General features: G+C 42.5%; 1 protein-coding gene across 1 annotated transcript in view; it reads left to right on the top strand.

Moving 5' to 3' along the window:
* pacrg (PARK2 co-regulated) overlaps positions 1-17,128 on the top strand; it is a 172,746-nt gene extending 155,618 nt beyond the window's left edge. The window contains exon 5 of the mRNA XM_038729390.1: positions 16,731-17,128. Coding sequence (XP_038585318.1) covers positions 16,731-16,891 — 161 coding nt within the window. The 3' untranslated portion in view covers positions 16,892-17,128. The remainder of the gene's footprint in view (positions 1-16,730) is intronic.
* The last annotated feature ends 237 nt before the right edge of the window (positions 17,129-17,365 follow it).

Below are 17,365 nucleotides of genomic sequence, written 5' to 3' on the forward strand. Positions count from 1 at the left end.
TAGGCATCCACTCCAGCCAACTGCATTAAGGAGATAAATAACCAGACCAATAAAAGTGCTGTGAGGAGGCTGAATGGGCCCTGGAATGCTCATCGTCCATTTTGGTGCAGTAAGCAACAGGGGGTGAGCCAGGGGGGAGGTGTGGGGCTTTTAGTAGAAGGTTTTTTAGGGGTGATATTGTGATTGGTGGTGGAGGTGATGTCATGTCATCCATCTTAGGGAGCCACTTCATTAGGCTAATGGAAGGGCTGGACCGCTCACCGTTCGTTCCTGTACGTGAATGTGTGTGCATGTGTGTGTTTGTCCTTCCATTGATGGCAGCTTCCAAGGCTAAAGTGGTTATGAAGACTAAAGTGATTTTGTTAGCCAGGCACATAGCCAGTCACTGTGTATGGACATAACTGTGTGTGTGTCTGTGTTTCACCCAGTACAGTAATGACTCTGTTTTTGGTGAGGGGAGATAATGCAGTGTGTCTGAGGAGCTAAAGCACACCTTATTCCTTTGATGTTTAAGCTATAATAATGTTCCTTCAGTGACTTGCAAAAATGCAAAGTGTAAAGAGGTTACCTGCCACGCTTAGGGTGCGATCGGTGATGACTTTGATTTGTCACTGATTTAAATTAGTATGTCACTTCAAATGTTCCTCTTGTGACGAGTGAAGAGGACAAATGCAATCGCTCTTTGAATTTGCTGCTCTGCTCGGCCTCCTCTCTTTCTCTCTGTCACTCTTCCTTCTCTTTGTCTCTCTCTATCTTTGTCAGTTTTTCAACCTGAAGCCCACATGATTTTCTGTCTGGACATGTGCTTTTCACCTTCAGCAGACCGGATGTCATATGAGACTGACACCTATTCTTTTCCGTGTTTGTGGATCAAACTACAGTTAAATGGGTGACGTTTAAGCAGCAGAGCTTTTACTCACAACCTGATGAAGCTCATGGCCTTGACACGGTGCTGACAATAGCATAGCTTGTATCTCTTGTCCTGTCCATCCTCACCAGAAAAACTGACGTATAGGGTGATTATTATATAGCTTATTATGACCTATATTTAAGTTTTTAATTAGGCCGCGACCTCTAGTGGCAGAAGAGAAAGAAAGTCTTAGATCTTTGAGTTCGACTCATGATGAATGGGGGCAAGAACAAAAGTGTTGTGTTTATAATTTTGTTCAGTGTAGATTCACATTCATGTTTTAGTGAAATTAAGGTAAAAAAAAAAAATCATAATTTAGGTAATATACCCGGATTACTGGATTTCAAATTACAGGTACACCTTTATTTGAATTTTGCCTCTTTTGTCGTCGGTCTGTTTATTCACACTATTTAGAGTATACTGTGAGTATGGACATTTGTGCAAACCAAACTTGAACAGGGGAGGTGTTGGTGAAACAAAATAGTGACACTGTGTCCAAGCTGTACTGTAATTATTCATTCAAAAGCCTCCATTTCCCATGAAAGTAAATCTGAAAAAAAACTACCCAAAACTGAACTCAAAGTAGTTTCCTTGTAGCAACTTAAACATATGCTCTGTGCCTATTAAGATGTGTAAATGAGAGGACGGTATCCCCCATGTGTGGACACCTGCTACAAGAGCAAAGGTTCACTCTCCAAGCTGTTTCCTATGAAAATTTATTTCTTCACTATTAGCGTCTAGTGCTGAAGGTCGCAATCCGCCCGGAATAGGAATACAAATATTCCCCACTTTTTATTTATTATTTGTGACAGCCATTCATTTGATGTCTCTAAATGCTCAGATCTCAGGAACGAATAGCGCTGTGACATTTTCAGACGAACATGCGTAAAGGTGGGCATTTTCTTTGAACTTGAATTGAAGGATGCAAGAAAAAATGTCAATGCTTACTGGATTTCTGTCAAACATGTTTGAAATGAGAAGACAGTCTTTCTGTTGTCAGCTGAGTAAACATTCATCTGCTTGATGCAACAAGACACAACATTATTAGAGGTTAGTTATTGTCTGACGTAACCTGTGGGTCACAGGTAGGTGTTGAAGATATGTGTGATATGTGGTAATATATTGGGATCCTCCCCCAAGTGAATATTCCAATAAAAATATGCAATTTCACATCTTGGACTATAATTATAAGTGCGAATTATATAATGACAATCGGGTGGTGGGGGGTAAACAAACACTTCAAGGTTGGAAAGTTAAAGCTAGATAACTACTTACATTAACCTACAGTGTCTCCATTAGCTTGTTGTGTGATGCACGGGACTTTAATAAGGGGAAGTGATGCAGGCAAGACATTACACTAACGTTGTCACATTGGGGGTGTATCGAGGAGGTTGGAGGACCCAAATGCAGGACACGAAGGCTGAGCAGATCTACTTCCAAAGGTTTATGTAGAACAAAAGGCGAGCACACTTACAGGTTGAGTAGAAATAATACCGTCTCTGCATCATACACTGCACGCTATCGTACAGATGTAAACATGGAGACCACAGAGGTTAGCTGATACTTGCTAACCCTTCTGATTTTCACAGGAGATTCCCGTTTCTCTCCCGGTTTCCACCTCCATAGAAATAATATAGTCCAAACAAAATAAGGTGATCCAACAAAGAATCAAAAAAGGGCAATAATCCAAATGAACAAGAAACAAGCAGGGAACAGGCAGGGCAGGGCAAAACACAAGATGAGACAAGACAGCGCAAGCCACACACGACAAGCTACAATGACCGGACACAGATTCAGGGAAATATACACACACACACACACACACAGGGTTAACGAGCAGGGAGGGGATCCACAGGTGAAAGACATGAGGGACTAATCACACAGACAGGCAGAGAGAAACCGGGGAAACAGATCAAACGGACCAAACCAAAATGCAGAAACACAAACTGAACATTAAATAGGCAGAAACTAAACACAATATGAAACCAGCAGAACTTGCTTAACTAATAAAATAAACTTCAAACAAAACAGGGAAAACAGACTGAAACTAGAACCAAACAGGACATCGAACGAGAACACAGAGGCAGGGAGAGTGATCACAGGAGGAACAGACAGAACACAGGTTACAAAACACCAGATAATAATCAAACTATATCCCAAAACACAGAACAGACCAAACTAACCATAGAACAGACAGACCCTAAACACGGCAGGAAAACAGACTACACTGGAGGTACAGAACAAACCAAGTAGACTAAATGACTAAGAAACACCAGCAACTAAACCACAAACAGGCACAGAACACACACCAACACCAGACAGGCAGACAGAAACCAAGCATGATCCAAACACCAGATAACAGAATAAGACAAGAACTAAGGCAGGCACAGATCAAAACCAAAAGACAGGCAACAGTAAATAAACTAACAGCAGGCAGACTGACACAAGACAATAGACAGACAGGACTGAAACCCAAAATACAGACTAAATAACAGATACAGAACTAACTAAATAACAAAGCTGGCGGAGAACTAAACTAAACAGATTAGACAGACACACAGTGTGACAAATGTCAAGGTTAGAAAATGGTGTGGTCCATTTTAGGGGTGTCTAAGGCGTTCAGACTGCAGGCCTTAATGCTCAATTCCGATTTTTTTGTTTGACAGTTCACATTATTGCTTAAATGCGACCCATATCAGACTCCAGTGTGAACTGTCCGTGGCCTGAAAGTGACCCGTATGCATATATCACAACGTCACACGCAGCACACTGTTGCAGGCTACAGAAGTAAACAAGGAGCAACAGAGGTTAGCTCCGGTTAGCTCACGCGAGACTCCTGTTTTTTATTGTCCTCTCACAGGTTACATTTCTCCTGAATTATTACAAGTGTTCACAAGATTCTGGTCTTTTCTTTACGGTTTCTGCTGCTGTACAACACAACTGCCCCACAACTCACCTTCCTCTCTCTCTCTCCCCCCACTGTGTCCGCTCGGACAAATAGCATGCACAAAACTCAGAAAAGAGCTTGTGGTCCGGTGGATTTCAGGTGTAAGAAAGGGAATTTGTGAGCAAATGATAGCAAGGTAGAGGAGGAAGAGAGCCACATGTATAATAATGGCTTTTGTGGAGCTTTTTCATTCACAGCGGCTCCATCTACAGCAGAACTGTGACAACAGCTGCTCTAGAGTGATGTCAAAGTCGCATCAATTCCGACCTGAGTGTCCAGAGTGAGGTCGCATTTAAAAAGATCCGATCTGTATCGGATTTGGACCACATATGGAAGTGGCCCAATTCCCAAACTGGAAAAGATCAGATTCCTGTTTGCACTGTCATAAAAAGATCAGATCTGAGTCACATATGTGCAAAAAAATTTTGGTCACATTGGCCTGCAGTCTGAATGTAGCCTAAAATCGTATTTCAAGATTCTTGAGGAATGAATATGGGAAATATATTGCAATATTTACAGGTAAGAAAGAACTGTTGTTTTGCTTTTTTCGGAGGGGTCCGAGTCATAATTAGGGCGGTCAGACACCCTCAATCCTCCCGCTGTCATTTGAACCATGATTATTACCATGTCTGTGTACAAAAAGCTGGAAAAGCTAGAGCAGATAATCAATAAACACCCAAACAGTTTGAAGACTAAACTTGCTAAAGAAGTCCACATAGGGACCAACTACAACCATTACATCTGGGAAATGTTATTTAGGCTACTACACTACAGGCCTTCATGCTCAAATCTGATTAATTGTCCAGATCTAATTTTTTTTGATTGACTGTTCACATTATTTTTTAAATTTGGCCCGTATCAGACTCCAGTGTGAACTGTCCATGGCCTGAAAGAGACATGCATGTGCAAAAAATAACATGACATCATACCAGAGATGCTCACAAGTCTTTGAGCTAGAGTCCAAGTCAAGTCTCAAATCTCTCATGGTTATAATGAATGTTGTACCACCTGCTGTGTTCAATCTAGGTTGCTAATAAAACTGCATAGCTTTAAGGAATACTGTAACTGTAACCTGTATTTCACTTACAGAGCACAACCATGTAATGTACAATTCAATTATTGACGGCTTATTAAATACTGTAAGTCAAAACACTCCCCAGATTCTTAAACCCAGTGTAAAGTTAACTAAATAAAACTGTGTAATTGCATAATCAACAATAAACCTGTAACCTGTTTTTAGCACAACCATGCAGCCTAATGTACAATACGTCTACAATTAATGACTTATAATAAGCTTATAAACTACTGTAAGTCAATAAACCCTGTTGACTCTCAAACCCAGTGTAGTTAACTAAATAAAACTGAAAAAAAAGTTACATGGTCAACAATAAAGCCGTAACCTGTTTTTAAGCACTTACAGAGCACAACCATAATGTGCAATGCAATCAATAACAGCTTAAACTACTGTAAGTCAACACACCCTGCAGACTCTCAAACCAGTGTAACGTTTTAATTAAATAAAACTGTAAGGTTACATGATCAACAATAAACCTGTAACCTCTTTCTAGCCAACGGCAATAATTAAGGTGATGGCAGCCAGCGGGACGTAAATAATTACGTTAATCGACCACCACAAGTTTGGCAAGTAAACAAACGCTCATTCATCTTTTCATAACGAATGACAGTCGGAGTAAACCTCTCGTAGGTCGTAGCTGAAGCAAGAAGCAAGCTAACGTTAGATGGCCAATGCTGAGCTAAACATGTTTACTCACCACAGGTTACTAATCTATTGCGTTCAGCGCTTCTTTGTTTGGGCCATGTTGTATGAAGTTTTAAAGCCAAAGTTTATGATGAATGGCACAGCCGCGGCCGGTGTTTGTTGTCCTCTCTCACGTGCCGCTGCGCGCAGAAGATGTTACGTGTTACGTAGGCAGGTTATAGGTAACGGAGGGAGGGGAACAATGGCAAGCTCATCAGACGTTTCCTAAAAATAAACATTGTTCACGAGTCCCGCACCTCGAGTATGAGTCGAGTCTGAAGTCTTTTGAGGATGAGTCTCAAGTCAAGTCTGAAGTCACTGTGTGTGACTTAAGTCGCACTCGAGTCCGAGTCTCTAACTCGAGTCCCCATCTCTGCATCATACACTGCACGCTATCGTACAGATGTAAACATGGAGACCACAGAGGTTAGCTGATACTTGCTAACCCTTCTGATTTTCACAGGAGATTCCCGTTTCTCTCCCGGTTTCCACCCCAGGTTATAATTCTTGCTCATAAAGTGAAGTAATGACAAATGTTAACAAATTTGTGTCCTTTTCATTGCATTCAGGACAGTTGCTGGTGCTGTAGAGCACCTATAAGCCTTACAACACTCGCTCTACTGTTTCTTCCTGGACAACTAGAATGCATGTGACACATAATTGTGACGGCCGTCGCTGTAGAGTGACGTCAGAGTCACATTAATTACGATCTGACTGTCCAGACTGAGGTCACATCAAAATCTGGCCCAAATAAGAACTGGAAAATATCAGATTCCATGTGACTTGAGCTGCTCACACTGTTATAAAAAATCTGCCCGCAATCTGAACATTGCCTTGGTTAAGCCTAGTTGACACTAAACGATTTTCAGCCAGATTTGCCGCTGGACGAGCTCGGCTACCGTCAGGCTGTGATCGGGGGTAAAACAGCAGTTGATCAGCGGTCGCCAGTCTTTATGTGTAAACTACTCAACGACGCATGCCAGATATCTAGCATCCCAAATATCTGGCGGAGTCGGCTGACTCGACTGGTTGTTTGTCTATGTGTGGCCCTGCGATGGACTGGCGACCTGTCCAGGGTGTACCCCGCCTTTCACCCAATGTCAGCTGGGATTGGCTCCAGCCCCCCACGACCCTGTATGCAGGATAAGCGGTTGACGATAGATGGATCTTTATAATAACAAACAAAAGCTGTTTCATGTGTAGGTTTGCGTCATTTCACATTTCACGTGTGTTTTCTTGACAAAACGTGGTTTGGAGACCAGCCTCGAGTGACACAGCCGATGTCAGCTCGTGTAGTGTGTGACCCCCTGTCACCGATCAGTGATGTAGTGTGAACGCCACAACGACTTCAAGACTCCCGTCACATGACGGCAAGTTGTGTAGTGTCGTATAAAGTCGTGTAGTCTGCACAAGCCTAGTTTTGATGCTCTGTGCAATGCTTTTACATTCATGGCACAGCACCCAAGCAGATTTAGGCCTCCCCAACTATGTCTTATAATGGCAGTGAAAACACTGTAAAAGGGTAGTTTTAGTATTTTAAATCTGCGCCCTATTTTTACATATTTTGGGTTCGAAATGACTTGTAGGTACAAAATGTTTTGGAGTAGTTTGTTCAACCGGCAGCTGAGAACTGGTAGTTGTGCCCGTCAAAATTATGTCCACAAAAAGTGCTTCTTTTTGCCACCAACAGCCTCAGACTGTTCTACCAGGTGTCTGACAACATCATGGAAAGGATGCCTATGAGTAACACCCGATAACACCCCATGTTTTTAACCACAAATGGAAGTCTCGCTCAAGAACATTTCTCGCTCTGAAATGGATACTCACGTTTCTACCGCTGTCTTTCTGCAACAACTCGACTCTCACGAGATTTCAGCGTAACAGTTGTCCTTAAGTTGGTGTTTCTGCACAGATTTCAGAACTTTTTGCACCCACTAGTCATTTCGACCCCAAAAAATCCAAAAGAAATCTCATTAGCCTAAAAGGTGACTCATTTATATCCCTAATTTGCTTTAATAACCTCAGTTCCTCCATGGTCAACATCATCATTTCTTTTCCTAACCATTGAGTTTTTCAGACTCATCTGAAAATCTAAATATAATTTAACTATCAGGATGAACAGTGGTGCACCAATTTAGTCTAAGTTTGTACTTTATGTTACTGGACAAGTAGGTTGTTGTGCAGCAAAGTAATTGACGTTACTTCCTATAAATTTAGCTAACGTTAAAAAAAAAATTCATTCACACACTTCAGCATTTATTAACTGACACACTCTAACCTACACTGTACATTTACTGCCAGAATGACAACTGACTGCTAATTTTTTAATCTGCTTTTTCTTTTTTCTGCTGAATTTCACCATCACTGTGTATATATGTACTGTGTCAACCACACACAGAGACACACTTTATGCACTGCCCTCGTCCTTAAACACTAATCTTATAACAGTTCCTTTAAAGTAGATGTCTTTTGAAGAATCAGGATAAGCATGTTGAGTTTTATCGTGATTGCAATGTGTAAGCGAAAATCATTAATGATCGTATGAAATTTTAGTAGTGCCGCTGCTGAATGAATATAGGGGAAACAGTGAAAGCTTTTTGACCACTCACTAGATATGGCCTCTGGTGAAATGTTTGCTGAAGTCTTCTTGCATTAGGGATTTTAAAGGGAAATTAAAAATCCCTGCAATACCTTAATATGTTAATCGGCACCCATTTCACACAGCTTCTGACTCCATCAAAGCATGCTTTCAGAGCTTTGTATATATATGTTACGTGCCTACAGCCACATTAATGGGCCTTTGCATTTCAAAGTGCAGTGCTTGTGTGGCCTTTAACGCCTGTCCCTGGTGTGGATCGATTTTGTGCCTAGCCAGCAGCCCACTGCTAACCTTGAGGTAAGCTGGCGTAATGAGATCGCATCTGACGCCATTGACTCACACCTGACAGCGCTGACACTCTTTCCCCAGCCACGGAGACACGCAGACAGGCAGAGTGGGAAAGGCTAGGTCTGTGGCAGGCTGTACTGGCTTTGATTAGTTTTTTCTTGATTTCACTGTATTATATACTTATACCTTCTAAAGAAGTTGTTTTGTTTTTTTGCCTAAATGGGTGACAAACTGACATGAGAAATATTATAAATTCAGCAAAAATTACAGCAGTTTTTAGTCATAATAAAATAAAATCTTTTAACTTGTGACAGAACCAGTGTGTGCATGGCACCAGTCTTCTTTTGTTAGCCCATAAATTCCTAACTTATCACAAACATCCCTTAGGAGAAAAATGGTATGAACACTACTTGGCAATAAAGCTACTTCTGATTCTGATTCTGAACCCTTGGTGTGCAGCACAGATGGATTCAGAGTGTAGATTTTGCTGTTACCCTGTTGGTGTGGGTCTGCAGGCAGTGCCGGTTTGTGCGCAGCCTTTTGTCTGGCCATAACTGTGATACATTGTCTGTATTTCCTGGCCCAGATGAAAACCTCTGCTATGGCAGGCTGCAAAGATCATTTGTCTCCAACAACACACAAACGTACACGCTTGTGCACCCTGAACAACATGTAATCTAATTTCAGAATAATTAAATAATAGCTGCCCATCAAGCCATCAGTGTGATATAGAAAAAGGGAAGCCCCTGGGCTTACTTCAGGCGCACTGATCCCTAGGATGTAGTTAAAATGCCTTTATTTTTTTTAGGGCATATCAAAGTAAAAAATCACAAAAGGAGAATGCCAACCAGTTTCGACCCACACTGCATCTGGGCGTGGCTGGAAAGAGGACTCAACCCTGGTTAACTGCATCCTTGGTTCAGTGTAAGTATGCCTGAAGTAAGCCCAGAGGCTTCCCTTTGTCCATAGTTGACTCATTTGACTTCAAGAGTACCTTGCATTCACGTGCGGTTTACTGCTATGTTTTTTTGTTTTTTTTACCTTTTGCCATTAGTATGATATACCTGTGAACATAATATGAGATTACTGTTTCCTTTATAACTGTGACCAGCATACCGAAGCTGATTTACTTAGATGTATCAGGCTACAACTGGATGAGATGGGACTGGGATAACCATTATCTGAGTGGTGGTAATTGAAACAATAATGGACATGGTAACAGCTTGGAAAATAGCATTGATCCATCATCTAAGATGAGCCCTCTTTGTGCATTAATGCCATGACTAAATGGTGCAAACTGATATTTCACTCGGTCATGATTAGGTTTAGTTGGCTAATTGAAAAAGAAATGAGCAAGAAGGGGCTTTTGTGAGGTGTGGAGGAGTGATTCTAACACCTCGCCTCAGCAGGGCTTTGAATCCCTCCCACAGCCAGGGATTTCTAAGGAAAGATTAGCCAAAGACATGGCACGATTTTGGCGGAAGTGTGGAATTGGAATTCAATTCCTTGTATACCTACGTACAGATGTACACTAGTAAGCCAGTGGGAGCTAGATCGATAGGAATCTAACAGCTATAGGTCCTGTGCAGCTCAGGAGCATCCTCAGCAGGTTACGTCTTTGTCTCATCCTTGTCTATACATTCCTCCAGTCTTACTTTCTGCTTTGCAATCTGACCTTGGCACATTTTCCTCCACGTGGCATACAGCTTTGCTGATGTCCAACTTTCAACGGGTAGAAATGGCACTGAGCCGCAGCTAGCCTATAGACTGAGCACTGCTGGGCTGGATGAACACGTGGAAAATGAGATCACTGACCTACAGCAAAGGTTAGACTTCAGTAAGCATGAGCAGTCAGATGATGGCTAGTCTAGGGTTTGGGGGTTTAATAAACTACTGCTGGCCATAAGTCTGTTGTTTTACCTCTCTGCTTGAACCTCATGTGGACGTGTGTGTGTGCGTGTGTGTGTGCGTGTGTGTGTGTGTGTGTGTGCGTTTGCGTGTGTGTGCGTTGTGATGTGTATGAAGCTACAGCCCTCGTTGTGGCTAGCTGTGTTAAGCTGAAATGTTGTTATTGATTACACACAAAGGTTGAGATGGAAAAGCAACTGAGTGTGAATGGGCCCAGCTCCAGGTGTGTGTGTGTGTGTGTGTGTGTGAGTCACAGCTGTGCTGTCAGTCAGCCTCTGGCTTATCCATTAGGGGAAAAGGGGGCTGGGGACTTTGGCAGAGGGAAATACCAGTGTTTGGCAAAGACGAGTGTTTGAAGCCAGGATGGAAAGGAAAAAGCACTTGTACTATACTTGAGTACAATTTTGAAGTATTATATACTTTACTTGAGTATTTCCATTTTGAGAGACTCAATACTTTTCAAAGGGTTCTCTTGTAATTTCCTACATCTCTAGGCTTCATCTACTAAAAAAACAGTTTTTGGATCAATAATGTAACACTCTGAAAGTGAACATTCTTCTGAATGAGAGCAACTTGCTGTTAATGATTTTGTACTTTTTTAAAATATGTATTATTTACTTTTACCTTTTGCTAAATTGTTAGTTTTACTTCCATACTCTACACTATGTCCTCATGCATCACTCCCTGTCTCTATTTTTCCACTTGCTCTCTCACTCTTTCTGTCCTTGTCACATGTTTTAATTATACAAGCACACTTATTCTCTCTCTACATGTGTGTGCATCTCCGCATGTATGTGTCTGTATGCATACAAACGATACCCTCAAAAATACAATGCACATCTTATCTTATTAGTGAGTGAATCCTGTGAGTCTTTTACAGTCAGAATGACCCAGTTTAGTACAACAAATATGATTTGCTCTGACTCCTTAAGGTTTAATAATTTAAACCAACTTAACTTGCGGCTCAGTTTACCTAACTTTAACCTCACACAAAAATAACTTTAATTCTAGTCCTTTAACATTAACATGGCATCGATTTTAAACCAAAATATATTTAGCGACCTAAATTTGTTACAGGCTCAGTCGCAACAGTCAAACTGCTCACCTATGCAGCTGTGGCTGACCAAACCTCAATCAACTTGAAAATAAAACAAAACACTACAGTTATTCTCTTAATCTTTGCAGTGTTACAACTAATGCTATACTAGTTTGATGCTAATTAACATCATTCTGCTGCCACTGTGTAACAAAAGAAACAAAAAAGAAAAATTAAAAGACACTGTTAGCTAGCTAACTAAAAGTGCCGTTCTATCACCTTTGCAATTAACTTAATACAAGATGTAATTTTACGCAAGTTTAGTGCTGTGTGAAAATGATTTCTTACACTATGTGGTGATATGGTTAGTAGCTGTTTTAAATAAAACAAAGCAGAAATAGTTACTTACCAAGTAACTTCTGTTTGCGTGGCACTGATGGCTTGGTAGATGCAGTTTAACAGCAAAATAAGCCCAGGCAAATTCAGGATTGTCCTTAGCTTTGAGGCGATGGTGCACAGTTGAAACAAGTTCCACTAACTTAAAATCTTTCTGCTATTAAGTGAAGGGGGAAATATTTGTTCAAAGTGTATATATTAATAAGTTATGACAATGTTCTTTATTTTCATATTGACAGTACGCCCCTTTTATGCAGCCTGTTCAAGGCGGGAATGTTGCACGATTATTCCTCCTCACCATTCTGTATAAAGTATACAAGCCAGAAGCGGAGGTATTAACAACATCAACTTCCGTGTAATGTAGGGGAGCTAGAAGGATCACACTAGACGCTGGTGCTGTTGTATTTACTTCCACAACGTTGTTTGGTTCAAAAAATCAAAGCTAGTGTAATGACTTTACAGTCTTCTTTACGGCAGTATTGCGGGATACCTGTTTAAAAAAGGGCTTTAGAGTGTACACACATACTGCTAGGATAGTCTGTTTCACTCTCATTTGCTGCATTTACTTCACAGACACCTGTGGTTAGGCATACACACATAGACACTCTCTCTCCCTCTCCCTTTCTCACACACACACACACACACACACACACACCTTATCTCTCCCACCTCTCTGCCAGAGAGTCTCTTTATGAGAGGCCTGCCTGACGCCCAACTGTGAGGCCATTTTAATTAGAGCCCTGCTGTTAAGCACAGGCCTCCTCAAGTGGTCTCATCCACTCCCTACCACCTACTCACACCTACACACCCTCTGTCACACACTCACCACCACTATGCTCTCTCTCTCTCTCTCTCTCTCTCTCTCTCTCTCTCTCTCTCTCTCTCTCTCTCCCCCTGTCCTTATGGCCTGGTTCACACATAGTATCAGGATCAGCTTTATCAGCTCTATTGTATCCATATATCCAAATTGATCTAGATTTTCTTCACTGTAGATCAAACTAGACTGTAATACATATCACACCACCGGAATCCAAAATGCCGGCACTACTTGAGATCAGATTTAGCTCCCCATCTTTGACTATTTGTTTGACAAACCAGAAACATATGCACATCTGAGTAAGGCAGTGCATTTAGAGAAGAGATTTGCAGTCGTTGTTTTCATACACACAAAAAGTCTGAATGACTTCTGTCCAAATCTTACACATCGTACCAAAGTATTTTAACACAAAAGATTATGTATAACCGTATGCTGATATGGAACCCTGAAAAAAAAATGGATTGGGGGACGGAGGATTATCAGTGCGTGGCTGTTGAAATGAAAACACATGCAGTCACATGACACCCTCAGCTGTGCAGCCGCGGTCAACTTCTGCACAAAGTGTTCCTGGAACTCAAGCTGCTCCATCGCACTCATAACCTGCATTCCTCCATTTCCCCTGTTTAAGCAAGGCCAAACCTCTTGGAAAAAAAGCCCAGGTCTCACATGTATTGATTCTCTTCTGCATCTGGCTGCTATGATCAACAAGCTATTGTGTTGAGATGTGGAGGGGGGGAACCTGTCTAAGCTGCTTTCTTAAGGAAGTTCCACAATTACGGGTAAGTTGATTAGAAACAACAGCTGGTGGGTTGATATTATGTTGAATCAGCTCTGGAATTTTGAGCTAAACATCCCAAAGCTGCTGCAGTGTGTGTGTCACCCGGTCCCTGGCAGAGGAGGGGATTATAGCCGTGAACATACACATGATGCGTGCCAACCTCGGTCAGCAATCTAAAGACAGGGGTTACAGTGCAGCTGTGTTACAGTCTGATAATCATCCATCATGCTTGGGTTCCAAACAGTAAATATCCCCTTAAAATCCTCTGTCTGTATATTTGAAATTAGTTTGGAGGAAACTCTGAGCGCCGCCTGCATCTATGACTGCTTGTCTTCAGCTTGATGTGGGAAGACAGGTTGTTTAGGGCCATGGGGATGGAGAAAGAGCAGGGAGGAGGAGGAGGAGGAAGGCTGCAGCTGTTGTTGTGTGTAGCTGTTGTAGTGTTGGTCTGGTGTCGTTTGGGAAAAATCACAGCAGGGTCCAAGAGAGGCACAGGCCCTGTTGCCTTAATGGACAGACAGACAGACAGACAGATAGATACTGTAGATAGATGCCTCATCTTTCACTTCATCCCATCCTCCTCACCTCTGTGGTCTTTGTGCTTCAGACCCCTCCAATCCCAGGGATTTAGCATGAAAGGCTGAAACAAAGCACCTCTTCTGTGCCACCTTCCTTTTCTTCCTCCACCTTCTTCTGTGTCGCAAATGTTGCTGCACTAGAATCCTCCCCTGTTGGCGTCTGTATCGACCCTTCCTCTTCCTCCAGGCTCCTGCTAGGGCCCTTTTCCTTCTGTTCACAGGGCGGGAGTTTTTATTATGATTGTTTTTAAAGATTTTGTTCTCTCTCTCTCTGTCTGCCCAGGGTTGCGGATATTGCCAAAAGCAGAGAGAGAGAAAGAGTGAGTAAGAGAAAAGAGACAGGGAGGGGAGAGAAGAAGAAGAGCAAGAAAGAGAAGTTATTTTGCTGAAGGACATTTGTAGAGGCAGCACCCACACCCCCCTCTCCCCTCCCTTCCTTTCCCTCCTTAAACACATTTCTCCCTTTTCTGCTCTTTAAATATTGAGAATCGTTGCAAATTCCTCTGGCCTCCTCCTTTTGATGCTACTGGCCTCCCAACAGCTCAGCAAAAGAAATGCACATGGAAGGGCTGAAAAGCTCAGTATAGCAACAGCAACAATTCCCCTCTTGCAGGACCTCCTTGCTCCCCCCCTCCAGGCCCCAGTAAACGGGTCTGAGCTTTGACGGTTCCCAAGCCGCACCTCTTCCCCGGCTTCCCGTGTTCTCTAGTTGGAAGGCCAAGCTCTCCCTCTGGGCTGGCTTTGACTGCTCATTTTCACTCTAACAGGGGGTGGCTCTCCACAGGCCTGGCTTTTTAACCTACACCAACACGCATGCACACACACACACACAAACACAAAACACAGCTGAAACAGACTGTAAGAGTGACCTGCCTGACTTCTGTCACTTTTTTCTTTACTTTTCACCACTCTGCCGCCCAAACTACACACATCACAGCACACTTCTGTGTTTCATTCCTCTCTGATTGCTTTGCCTTATTTTCTTTTATTGCTCAGATGGCTGCATTTTAGATGCTATTTAAGATTTTGCTAACTAGTAGGGTAGAGACGCCTGCGTTGTGGGCAGCAGAGTTAAAAAACGCAGCCTGAGTTTAGGCACAGAACAAGAGCTCTTTCTTAAGGGCTGCATTCCTGACCATATGCAGTTATTATTGTTGTTTCTCTTAAAGGGAAAACATCAAACAGCTAAATAAAGCCAGAGCTGTTAAAGTTGCACTGCGTCGAGGCTAACCAGCGGTCAAAACACGGCTGGAGAATTCCCCCACCATCGGTTTCATGTAAAACAGGAGAGTGAATCCTCAGCAGAAAGCAAGTGCAGCAGACTGAGATCATAGACGTGTTACTGCTTAACAGCCCGCTTTATGAGACTGGCACTCTTTGTGTTTTAATGAGGAGGCCATGGATGGGTGGAAAGGCAAGGAGGGAGGGAGAGAGAGGGAAGGTTGAGTCTGTCAGGGAAGATGAGAGATGAGAAAAGATTGAGAAAGAATAAAGGATGGTGTTAGGAAGGAGTCGGGGAGAGAGGTTTAATGTGTCCTTCTAGCTTCAGGTATTATTTGGAGTGAAAGAAGGAGTTGAAGGGTCCCCCTTAAAGTGCTGCTGTTAATTTTTCACACCACAGGTACACTTCATGGTGCAGTCTTCTTTTCTCTTCCCTTCCCCTTCGTAACTCATACAACAGACGCTTTGAATCGAATGACCGCTATGTTTCTTTGTTTCATTTTGTAGCCTCAAGAAATAAATCCGCAGCATTTCTCCGGGATATTTTAGCTGGAAGTGTGTGTGCGTGCGTGCCTCATTTCTCTCTATATTTACCTCCCTCTGAAAAGTGTTTTGAGCCCCCAGTACAGTGGCATGAGATTGGCAGTTTGCTGTGTGCTGATAAAGTCACGGTTCGTGTGTGTGTGCGTGTGTGTTTAAGTGTGCCTGCTGGTGAAAGGAGGAAGAAGGAAGGAGTGGAGGCTGGACACCTCAGGAATGTTTTTTCGATAACAAGTTCCCCCTGCTCGCTAGAGCGCTGTTGTGAAATTTTGTGTGTTTTACTGCACTGTCTATTGTGTGTGTATGTGTTTGTGTTGGCATCCTGGGGGAGAGGGGGTTCTGCAGCTTTCTTGCTGTATTGTGATTGGCCACAAGTGTACTATGCTGTCTGTGCTCTATTTTTATTTTACCACACAAACACCTAAAACTGCAAATAAAAAAAAAAAGACACACACACACACACACACACACACACACACACACACACACACACACACACACACACACACACACACACACACACACACACACACACACACCTACCTACCTTTGGAGCGTGATTCCACTGCTCATGTCTTCGTGTGCATCAACGCAGCATTGTGCAACAGCAGAGCAGTCACTAACTCAGATGTCCTTTACGCTGCTCTCCTCTCTGCAAGCTGCCTCATTAAACCTTCAGCTGAACAGTTAAAAACCCGTTCAGTCCCAACTGGCCACGTCATAAGAGGAGTAAAAATAATTCATTGGGTTTGAAGTCGGATGGAAGGATGGCATTTGCCGACTCGGCCTGCAGCAAAGCAATGTGGCGCGGCCACAGGTGGTGCTTTGTGAGCCCTAACATCAGCCTTGCAGTCTGCGACGACCCAGACTGAACCGAAACATTCGATAGAAAGTTGTATTTGTTTTGTTTTCTCATTATGTCTTTCTTTCTGACTTTGTTTCCTTGTCCCTAGTCAACTCCGGAGATGGCATCGACTACAGCCAGCAGAAAAGGGAGAACATCGGTGACCTGATCCAGGAGACTCTGGAGGTGTTTGAGCGCTACGGAGGAGAGGACGCCTTCATAAACATCAAATACATGGTGCCCACTTACGAGTCCTGTATGATCAGCTGAGGGGGGGGGGGACTCTCCTTCTTCTGTACTGTTGTGCTCCAATTTGCCGAGCTCAAACCTTTTCCTCCTACCTCTCTAGCCCCTCTGCTCCCTAGCATATCCTTAAAACGGCCATTAAATTTGTAACAACAAGTCATGTGACCGTATCCGTTTATGTATCACTTTAACTTGTTAAAAGCAATAGAAGCTTGACAGAACTAATTTGCCTTATTAAAATATACCAGTATGTTTAATATATTTTCCATGTATTTTTTTACTACTTCAGTGATTTATTTAGCTAGCTGATAAAGAATACTTGATGCATGGTGACTTTTATTTCAAACAGAGATATACATCAGATGTCAAAAATGATTTTTATTGTGAAACTTCACCCAAAATCTATCTTTTGACTATCAAACACTCACTGGGATGCTTGAACGTTGACTGTTAAAAGTTTGCTCGCTCTTTGCTCCTTCACAGACAACAGCAGCTGTG

This window comes from Micropterus salmoides, unplaced genomic scaffold, assembly GCF_014851395.1.
Source record: "Micropterus salmoides isolate LMB-PRFRI ecotype aquatic unplaced genomic scaffold, ASM1485139v1 Ms_hic_scaffold_19, whole genome shotgun sequence".
NCBI classification, from domain to species: Eukaryota; Metazoa; Chordata; class Actinopteri; order Centrarchiformes; family Centrarchidae; genus Micropterus; species Micropterus salmoides.